The sequence below is a fragment of the Phlebotomus papatasi genome, chromosome 1, assembly GCF_024763615.1.
Source record: "Phlebotomus papatasi isolate M1 chromosome 1, Ppap_2.1, whole genome shotgun sequence".
Lineage (NCBI taxonomy): Eukaryota > Metazoa > Arthropoda > Insecta > Diptera > Psychodidae > Phlebotomus > Phlebotomus papatasi.
In genome coordinates this window covers 10,503,329-10,513,986 of record NC_077222.1, presented here as the reverse complement: position 1 = coordinate 10,513,986, position 10,658 = coordinate 10,503,329, and the positions used below count along the sequence as shown (strand labels likewise).

General features: G+C 36.1%; 1 protein-coding gene across 1 annotated transcript; it reads left to right on the top strand.

The window, feature by feature from the left end:
- The first annotated feature begins 1,349 nt into the window (after positions 1-1,349).
- LOC129804399 (facilitated trehalose transporter Tret1) lies at positions 1,350-8,886 on the top strand. The gene is made up of 4 exons (XM_055851654.1): positions 1,350-2,299; positions 2,550-2,720; positions 2,798-2,940; positions 7,796-8,886. The coding sequence occupies exons 1-4, from the start codon at positions 2,170-2,172 to the stop codon at positions 8,828-8,830; spliced, it is 1,479 nt and encodes a 492-aa protein (XP_055707629.1). The 5' UTR covers positions 1,350-2,169; the 3' UTR covers positions 8,831-8,886.
- The last annotated feature ends 1,772 nt before the right edge of the window (positions 8,887-10,658 follow it).

Here is a 10,658-nt window from a genome sequence, read left to right as displayed (position 1 = left end):
GAACAAAAAATCGTTGCATTTCAAATAGTTTGGCGCCCGAATTTCTCTCTTATGGCTACTACACACTAGAGAAAATTATGTCCATATTGAAGCAAATTCCCTACACTTTGTGTATTAAAATTCTTGAATATGGCCATAAATTTCTGTAGTGTGTAGAGGCCATTACTCGGTTGACATTTCGGTCGAAAATGCCCGAATTTGAGAGAGTCCACTGTACAGTAGATTCTCATTCAAACGGCTCTTTTTCAATCGGGCGAAAACTTTTTTTTTTAACAATTTTCGTGTTTAAATATGAAGCAAATTTGCTCAAATTCGCTGAAGTTCCTCTTATTTTATCATGATTATTGATGATTGAGCGTTTTTTCTGGAATTTACAATGACTTTGACGCCCAAATCTATTGATAATTTGGATTACATTTTGCCCCATATGCACTGGTAAAAATAAAAGGATCAAATTGATCCTTTTGCAAAGGATGGATCAAATTAACATGTTCCATTATGAAAAATGTGCATTCAGAGTGTGAAATTTGATCCATCCTTTGCAAAAGTATCAAATTTGGATCAATTTGATCCTTTTATTTTTACCAGTGTGCCCGATTGAGAGAGAGTCTACTGTATTAGCATAATTATTAGGATAACTTAGGCTAGTAATGGGTTCACGATTTAGCTTTAAATAGAGTCAAAATGAAAATGTAAAGCCTAAGAAAATTTCATTTTCAATTTTTTCATAGATTAGTCACAAACTACAAGTCCATGATAAGGAATTAATTTATCTGATTGTGGTATGTTCTTCAATTCTTGGTGCAACTTACTGGATCTTGGGGCATACTAAGTCTAGAACGATATGCAAGATGACACTGAGGCCTCATCAGACCCATGTTTTTTGTATAGTAATTTTTCCATTCTGTTTAATTCAATAAATACAATAAATTCTGTTTTAAATTGTGTGGTGAAGATGAATAAACGAAGCATTACAGGGAAGACAATGACGTATCCAGATGACCTAAATGGAAGTTTCAGAGGATGTGGTTTCTGAATCATTTTTCAGAATTTCTTTGAATTCCCGGAAAAAGAGGAAAACATTGAGGAAATGCCCAGATATTGACATTCTGGCGCGTCACTGGAGTGTCGAAGTTTGTTGCATTGGCTCCACTTGATGAAGAAAATGAGGTGCAGTTTTGGAGTGGAAAAAGCCGCCAAAGAAGTTACGACTAATATCAATTAATTTCACCTGAAGTGGTTCTGAAGAAGACCCCCCTCCCTTATGATAACACTTTAGCAGTGATTTAAGGAAAATTACCTATTGAATGAGCAATGATGACTACAAATCCAAACATATCAAAGCTTTATTTACAAAACAACCAAATAGCTTCATATTTTAATGAGTCCATTTGTTAGACGTTTTTATATGCACAATCGTGTGAATTTTTGTGAGAAAAGAATAATTGTCATTTGATGCACTCTGCTGCTTTTCTGAAGAGTCTTCTCTTGGCTTGTCACCACTTAATTGAGGAAAAACAACAGGAAGTGCAGTCGAGATGAAAAAATAGCAAAAAATGGGCAATTATGGACAATTGGCGGGAAAATTTTCGATCTTGAGATGGTGAATCAAAAGCAGATCGATTGAATGGGATTAGGAAGGTGATTTTGAGGATGGTCCTTGGGTTGGAAGGACCTGGTTTGGATGGAAGAAATTGGAGAAAATTTAAAGAATTTCCTTATGAGGTGGATCGATTGATGCTACAATCAATTGCGTTTTGATAAAATAATTTCAAGTGCAATCAGTGCAAATAGTGTCAATATGTCATGACGATGGGCTGGGAATGTTCTTAGCGATAAGGAACCTTATAAATTGACACTGACCCGATCCTCCAGTGTTATTGTTCTACTAAAAGTTCTCTCAGCATAGTGTTGAAATCACGTCAATTTGTGCCAATCTGGAGTATCCGTTCCTGCAGAGATTTGTTTTTTTTTAACAATATCTTCGCAAGTGATATAGTTTAATTTTTTTTGTGTCTGAAGATTCCCATTGTTGTGGGATGGTGTCCAGTGCTTATGAATTGTCTGTATGAGTGGATTTTTCCTACCAACAATTTTTATAGCGTACACACAGAGATAGCACCAAGATTATACTCCCAAGCAGATTAAGCTCAGGCAGATCCATAGTCAATGAATCCAACTGAACTGAACTATCAGCCAGTCAGTACGTTTGAGTCGTCCGAAAGAGATTTCTCCAAAAACGAGAGATTCAGGATGGAACAGGGCAAAGCTTACCGACAGTTCTTGGCTGGTGTTGTTGGTAAAGAAAAAAAATTATCACATGATACCCTCGTTTAATCTCAAGTGTCTTCCCCCTAAAAATTACACCGAACTCCTAATTGTGTCCTATCTGTGATGATAATGGCCCATTTAGTCTCATTAGTGATTAGAAAATGCGAGCACATAAGATCGCAACTAATTGCCCATCACAACATAATTATCACTGAATTATTTTCTTTTTGCTCGTAATCTCAGCTTCTCTGATACGAACTTTTCCCGGTCATTTCCAGTTAATATCGCGAGTTTGGCTCTGGGAACAACTCTAGGATGGACCTCGCCAGTATTTCCCAAAATCAACTACGATCCCAGTACCACGGATCCCGATACTCCCCTCGATAGGCTCCCAGATGACGAGGAATTGTCATGGATTGGATCTCTGGTGGCTCTTGGAGCCCTCATTGGTGAGTGTTTGCACTTGAAAACGTCCCACTTTGATAAAAAGAAAAATAATTCAATTAAATGATATCATGTGATGCAGCGCCTTTTGTGGCCGGACCACTGGCTGATAAGATCGGCAGGAAGTGGACACTTTTATCCAGTACTGGATTCTTTGCTCTGTCCTGGATACTCCTTGTGACAACTAACAATATTCCACAGATGTATGTGGCTCGTCTTCTACAGGTATTTAGATCTTCTGATTAAAATTTGCAATGTTTCATTTTTCAAAGGAAACAAAAACGTGATAAAAATCTAGATTAAAATAATTTGGACATTTTAAAACCTTAGTATCAAATTCTAGTAGAATTTATTTGACGAAAAATTATTTTTGACTTCTTTTTTTTTCATTCACAAAAATTCTGAAAATTATTTATATAGGGTAACGTGTGGTATTTTTTGACATTTTGTTAGCACCTTCAAGTTTCAAACAGCTCAACGACTTCTCAAATAATTTTTTTCTTTGTTGATGAAAATATTTATTTTCCTTATGCTATCCAAAATAAGATTCTTATCGAAAAATGTTGCAAAAATGCATAATTTTTTATATAAAATAGCAGAATATGTAGAGAAGTAAGAGTGGTATATTTCGGGACAGTTGGGTATTTCGGGACAGACAAAAGTTGTTATTATGCAAATAAATTTCACCGAGCCTGATTATTTACCTTTAAGTAGAAGTTCTGAACTTCAGTCTTTCATAATTTTTTTGTTTAAATTTCACTTTTAAAGTGACTTAAATAAAGGTTTTGTAAAAAGTGGAATGTAAACACTCACAATTCACGCGTATTTCATGCTTTAAATTAAATAAAAATTTTAGAATTTTTATCTTCATCTGATACGTAAAGAGCTTAATATTACATATAGAACTTAAAAATAATTAGAAAACAAATATTTATAGTATTTTTGATGTGTCCCAAAATACCCATATTATGCTCCGAAAAGCACCTTGTCGAGAAATACCACACGTTACCCTATTCCTTTTTAAATTAAATCGAAGTTTATTTTAGATTCTTGAAATTTGAAAGTGACAAAGAAGTTTAGGTTTTGGGTTTTATATAAAGATTTTGACAATTGATAAAAAATAAGGTTATTAGTTTATTGCTCACATTGGGTATAGATAGGGTAAGATGGGGTAATTTGGAACTGAAAGATTTCTTAACAGTTTTAGATGGCAAAGATTCTAAAGTCTTTGCACTTCTTCATGGATTTCTTTTTCTTTTTGACCATCTTAAACAGTGAGAATATCTCAAAATTTTAAAATCTGTCATTCAATGACAATAAATCTTGACCCCATCTTACCCTATGTAATGATTTTTCAATTTTATTATTATTTTTTTAAAATTTTATTAAACGATTTATGAGGGATATATTCTATATTTTTAAAACAAGTATAAAAATATCCCCAAATAAAATTGTCAAATGGAGCATAATGAGGTAATTTGGAACCATCTAGAATTTGAGACATTTGAGATGTTCTCACTGTTTTAGAGATTCGAAGGGAATACATCTATTTCTTTTCTTCTTAATCGTTTTTCTTCTATTTTGCGGTCTTTGTTTTCTCATTGCTCGTCTGAAACATTGAGAAAATCGCAAGTGTCCCAAATTGTAAATGGTTCAAAAGTACCTCATTTTACCCTATTCTTTTCGAAATATGAAAAATTGTTTTTTTCTGATAATGTCAATTTAACGATAAAGAGAACATATTCGACAGGGATATCTCCAGTGGTTACCTGTAAAAAGGTAGTCTCATTCTAAGACAAAAACGCGTTTCTGGTTTTGGATCTTCTTCAGTGGCTGAAAGGGCATTAAGGTTCCTTATTGCCAGAAATTCTTTTGTAACCGATACCGGTGAAATCTGGAAAGCCAAAATCCCGGAATGACTCAAAATCCTAAAGTGCTAATATCCCGAAAAAGCCAAAATCCCCCAAAAAAAAACAAAATCCTGAAACCCAAAATCACGAAAACCAAAATTCCTAATGGTTAAAATCCTGATAAGGACGAAATTAAATTAATTTGGAGGACAAGTGCTGGGATGCAATCGTGGGAGTAGCTAAGAAACTTTGAAGCAATCGAGATTTTGGTTTTCAGGATTTTGGCGTCTGAGATCCGGGATGGATTGTGAGCTATTCCGGGATTTGATTATTTATTGGCTTTCAGAATTTCGGCATTCGGAATTTTTGGCATTTTCAGGATTTTGACCAAGACACTTTGTAACATATTTTAAAGGTAATTTTTCGGATAAATCTAAAGCTTCACATCTAAATCGTGTTTCCAAAATCTAATCTTATAAACCATGTTTTCATATTAAACTAAAAAAGTGTCTTCATCTTAGATTAGATTAGATTAGATTATACCTAAGAGGGGTGGTGACTTAAAAATATGTTTGGTATCGCTTCTCTGTTTGGGCCCATTATGCATCCCCTGACTACCCTCATTAAATGCAGGGTGTGTCAACTCAGCTAATTTTCTATCAAAAAAGCCGGTTTTAATCATGATAACTCATTCTGAGACAGTACTGCTTTGCCAAGCATCATCTTAAGATGACTGGGGTGAAAGGAACACTTATTGACACTTTAAGAACTCGTGTCAGGACCTATTGACACCCTACTCTGTACTATTTCGAATATGAAATTCGAACACTTATCCTTGTCGAAAAACGTAGATTAATGGAGAAAACCACATATTACTTACATTTTATTAGATACATTAAATAAATTTGAACATTTTGACAAAAGTGTCAATAGGGGATCCCTGTCGAAGAGGTGTTCATTCGACCCTACATTTTCACTGACAATCTCTGAATTTTATAGAATTTTATATTCAAGTTAAATTGTTAATTATTAAAATTTAAAATTCTCCAGAAAAGTCCAAAACTTGGATATTCGTTCAAAAATGGACTTGCTTTATTGAACAATGCTACGATGTCAACTGGAAGCCATCATCGAGCCCTACATTTTTCTTTCAAATTCGTAAAACATTAAAAAAAATCCTCTATTTTAAAACATTCGAAATCAAGCATAGAAATTAATAATTTCACATTTAAAGTTCAGGTATTTTAACGTTCTATATTTTTCAAGACTTGCCTGAAATTTTGACTATCCGAAATTTATGTTTTCTGCAGAGTAGTGGACTCAGGGGCGCATCAAGCCTAATAAAAAGTGTAGCTATTTTTCAGTTTTCCTTGTAAAAATTTTGCAGATATTGCACAGCGACTTAAACAAATTTGCTCGTAGTTCTTGTATTATTTCGGCGAACATTATGAAATATGTATTTTTAGATAGCTTTTAGTTCACGATTTCGAAATATATCAGACTGATAAGTAAATTCTCTTTATGAAAAAACTTGCCATTTTAGCCTTCAGTGCCTCTATCCAAAAACGTATGGAAAAATGAATGTTGAGAGGCCCCTGAGTGGACTACTTTACAATTTGAAATAAATAGTGTTTTATTTCCCTTGATAAATAGGAATAAATGCCTATCAAATCTATCTGAGTAAGGATCTGTGGAAGTCTGGTTTACGTTTTATTGTATTTCGTATAATCAAAAAAATTCTTTTACTTTGCTGTTTTTTTTATTTAAAAGAGAAAAGTTACAAAAATTGGAAATTTCTACTAATGGAAAGCCTTCTAAAATACAAATTAAAATAAATTTAAAGTAGCTTAAAATTCCTATATTCTCACAGATAATCTGCGGTTTATTGTGCCTTATCTACGGTTGGTATGATGATAGTTATGGACTAATACCAATTATGGCGATGAGAGTCTGGATATTGTCGGAAAGTGGAAACTATTCAGGGAAACTCATCATTTTTTTCCAGAGATTTCGGCTTTTCTTAAAGCCTCCAATGCCTAATCCATGCAATCCTGGATTTGAACAAATCTTAAGCGGTCTTCAGACTAGAGGTTTGAGCATAGTTCCCAAAAGTCTTAAACTCTAAAAAACAAGATCCAGTTTTGTTCGTTTTTCATATCCACATGAATCACTTTCCCTCAATATCCGATACTAAGTCAAAATTTTACCGAAAACCTTTACCTGATGAAGAATTCTGGTTGAGCCATATGACTAAGCCTTAGGTCTGAATTCTGAATAAGATTTTCTTAATATCAAGGCTTGCCCATTCATGAAGGCTTGGAGACCTTGCCGAAATCTCTTGAAAAAGCTGATGAATTTTCTTTGAGTGGTTTCTGCTTTCCGACGGGTCCCGGTCAAAATCCGAAAACCAAAATCCCGAACGCCAAAATCCTGAAAGCCAAAATCCCAAATTCTTAAAAGTGTTATAGCTGCTCCCACGATTCCACGATTCCACCCGGGCTTTTTGGAGGCAAAGGGAAATTTTCTGTGTCTTGGGAAATTATTCTACACATTATCCTCTAAATAATTTCAACCCTTTCAGGATTTTGGCTTTCGGTATTTTGGCCATTTCGGTATTTTGGCCATTTCGGGATTTTGGCATTCGGGATTTTGGCTTTCGGATTTTCGGCTACCTCCGAAACAATAATGTCTCGAAATATTTTAATCTGTCTGATATTAGTTTAAAATTTCCAAAAAAAAAGTCTTTTTGGTAGTTGAAATTTTGCAAATTCTCTCTCAGCCTTTATTATACAAATTAAGAAAGAATGAAAGAGTATGACCTTATCCTTGAAAAGTTATACACACGCTTGACCATAAATAAAGCATCTTAACTTTGTTAAATGAACAAAAACTCTTGCTCTTTATTACCTTATTTTTGTACTTGGAAGAATTATAAAAAGTTTGAGTCAGATTTAACACTTAAAATTCGGAAATGTAGTTAGTTTTTTGGTAACATATTTCATAAAATTAAAAATAAAATTTGCATATAATTATGTTCAGTGTATAGAATTTTATATTTATATTTCTGAAATTAACTTATAAAGTTTTTATTAAATATATTTATTATTTTAACTTTTTTTTAAAATATTGTTTTGATTGATTTTTTTATAAAAATATTTTTTTATACAAATTTATTTAATATTAGTTTTGTTTTTGTCTAAATTAAACTGTTCTTTAAAAAAACTTTTTAGGGTTTCGGAGTGGGTTTCGTAATGACCGTCCAGACAATGTACATTGGGGAAATCTCATCAGATCAGTACAGAGGAGCTTTGGGATCCTTCATGCAACTGTTTATTGTAACTGGGATCCTTTATGTCTACGCCATTGGTCCCTACGTCACCTACACGGCTCTCCAGTGGATCTGCCTGATCCCTCCACTAGGTTTTGCCGCATCGTTCTTTTTCATGCCCGAAACCCCTTACTACTACACTGGGAAAGGGGACAAGATCAACGCTGTGAAGTCCCTGCAGTTCCTGCGTGGAAAAACCGCCGACGGTGTACAGGAAGAAGCTCTGAAGATCCAAGAAGCTGTGGAGGAAGCCATGAAGAACAAGGGAACTATTAAGGATCTCGTTGGGAACAAGGGAAATCTAAAAGCTCTGATAATCTGTGCTGGTTTGCTGTCCTTCCAGCAACTCTCAGGAATCAACGTTGTCCTTTTCTACAGTCAGATCATCTTCGCCAAGACAGGAAGTTCACTCGACTCAGCCATTGCAACGATCATCGTGGGCTTGGTTCAGGTGATAGCCAGTGGATGTACACCACTTGTAGCAGATCGTCTCGGCAGAAAGATTATCCTTCTGGTGTCTGCAGTAGGAATGGCTATTTGCCATGGTCTTCTTGGACTCTACTTCTTCCTTGACTTCCAAAAATCCGAAGCAGTTCCAAACATTGGATGGCTTCCAGTTGTATCCTTAATTGGCTTTGTCACAGTGTACTGCGTAGGATTCGGACCCCTGCCTTGGGCAGTTCTTGGAGAAATGTTCCCGGCCAATGTTAAATCAATCGCCGCATCAGTCGTAGCTTCTGTCTGCTGGATCCTAGGCTTTATCGTAACCAAATACTTCTCAGCTCTGGATGATGCAGTGGGAAGTCATTGGGCTTTCTGGATCTTTGGACTTTTCTGTTGTGGTGCATTTGTCTTTGTTTTCACGCTCGTTATGGAAACCAAGGGTCTGAGTCTACAGGAAATTCAAAATAGACTGAATGGTCGAAAGGATCCCTGATTTTCTGATTTTATATTCTTAGGTGATAAATAAATTTATGATCATAATCAACGAAAGCTCAATCGTTTTTAATAACAGTTTTTTAAAAAACATACATTAAAAAGACTCTGGAGAGCGCAATTCTTTACAGATTGGGATAAATTTAGACTCATTGGAAAGGTCTTGGAATCCTTGTCAAGTCTAAACTAGTTTTAACAGGTTGTAAATCGGTAACGAATCGGTTATTAACCCATGATAAATTTTAAAAATTAATTGAAAAAATGTATGGCTTCGCCAGGCTCCCCGTGAGATACTTGAAAAGTGTATGGGTTCCCTAGGTTCCCCGTGATTTTTCTGAAAACAAAAATGTATTAGGTCCCTGGGTTCCTTGTGAGTTCTCTGAAAAATACATGGGTGTACCGGGTTTTTCGTGAGTTTCTCGAAAAATATAGGGGTTCCCTAGGCTCCTCGTGAGTTCTCTAAAAAATGTATGGGGTCCCTGAATTCCTCGTGAAAAATGTATAGGGTCCCCGTGAGTTTTATGAAAAATGTATAGGTTCCTAGGGTTCCTCGGGGGTTCTTTGGAAAATGTATGGATTCCTAGTGTTCCTCGGGGGTTCCTCGGAAAATGTACAGGTTCCCAGGGTTCCTCGGGGATTCTTCGGAAAATGTATGGGTTCTCAGGGTTCCTCGGGGGTTCCTAGGAAAATGTATAGGGTTCCCTAGGTCCCTCGTGAATTCCTTGAAAAATACATGAGTTTCGCAGGTTCTTCGTAAGTTTCTTGAAAAACATAGGGATTCCCTAGGCTCCTCGTGAGTTCTCTAAAAAATGTATGGGGTCCCTGAATTCCTCGTGAAAAATATATGGGGTCCCCGTAAGTTCTATGAAAAAATGTATGGGTTCCCAGGGTTCCTCGGAGGATGCTCAGAAAATTTATAGGTTCCCAGGGTTTCTCGGGGGTTCCTAGGAAAATGTATAGGGTTCCCTGGGTCCCTCGTGAATTCCTTGAAAAATACATGAGTTTCCCAGGTTCTTCGTAAGTTTCTTGAAAAACATAGGGATTCCCTAGGCTCCTCGTGAGTTCTCTAAAAAATGTATGGGGTCCCTGAATTCCTCGTGAAAAATACATGGGGTTCCCGTGAGTTCTATGAAAAAATGTATGGGTTCCTAGGGTTCCCCGGAGGTTCTTCGGAAAATGTATGTGTTCCTAGGGATCCTCGGAGGATCCTCGGAAAATTTATAGGTTCCCAGCGTTCTCCAGAGGATGCTCGGAGTATGTATGGGTTCCCAGGGTTCCTCGAGAGTTCCTCGGAAAATGTATAGGTTCCCAGGGTTCCTCGGGGGTTCCTAGGAAAATGTATGGGGTTCCCTGGGTCCCTCGTGAATTCTCTGAAAAACACATAAGTTTCCCGGGTTCTCCGTGAGTTTCTTGAAAAATGTAGGGGTTCCCTAGGCTACCCATGAGTTCTCTAAAAAAAATATACACAAGTTCCCCGGGTCCTCCGTGAGTTATCTGAAAAATGTAAGGCTACCCTAGGTTCCCCGTCAGTTCTTTGAAAAAATGTATGTGTTCCCTGGGTTCCTCTTGAGTTCTATGAAAAAAAAATGGATGGGTGCCCTAAGTTCTTCGTGAGTCCCTTGAAAAATACATGGGTTTCCCAGGGTCCCCGTTTCCTAGAAGAAAAAATAACGGTTCCCTGGGTGAATTAATGAAATACAAGATATATTTTGACTTATATTTTTCGGTTTTACTTTATGTTACATAATGCACAGTTGGATATCAGTCCTTTTGATTCACTTGTACAGAGATTGTTACTTAGTCGCCTCTTACGTCACTTTGCAACAACA

Coding starts and splice junctions, on each gene's coding strand:
- LOC129804399 (XM_055851654.1), top strand. CDS start 2,170: ATGAATCCAACTGAACTGAACTATCAGCCAGTCAGTACGTTTGAGTCG. Junction 2,300..2,549: donor GTTCTTGGCTGGTGTTGTTG/GTAAAGAAAAAA, acceptor GGTCATTTCCAG/TTAATATCGCGAGTTTGGCT. Junction 2,721..2,797: donor GGCTCTTGGAGCCCTCATTG/GTGAGTGTTTGC, acceptor CATGTGATGCAG/CGCCTTTTGTGGCCGGACCA.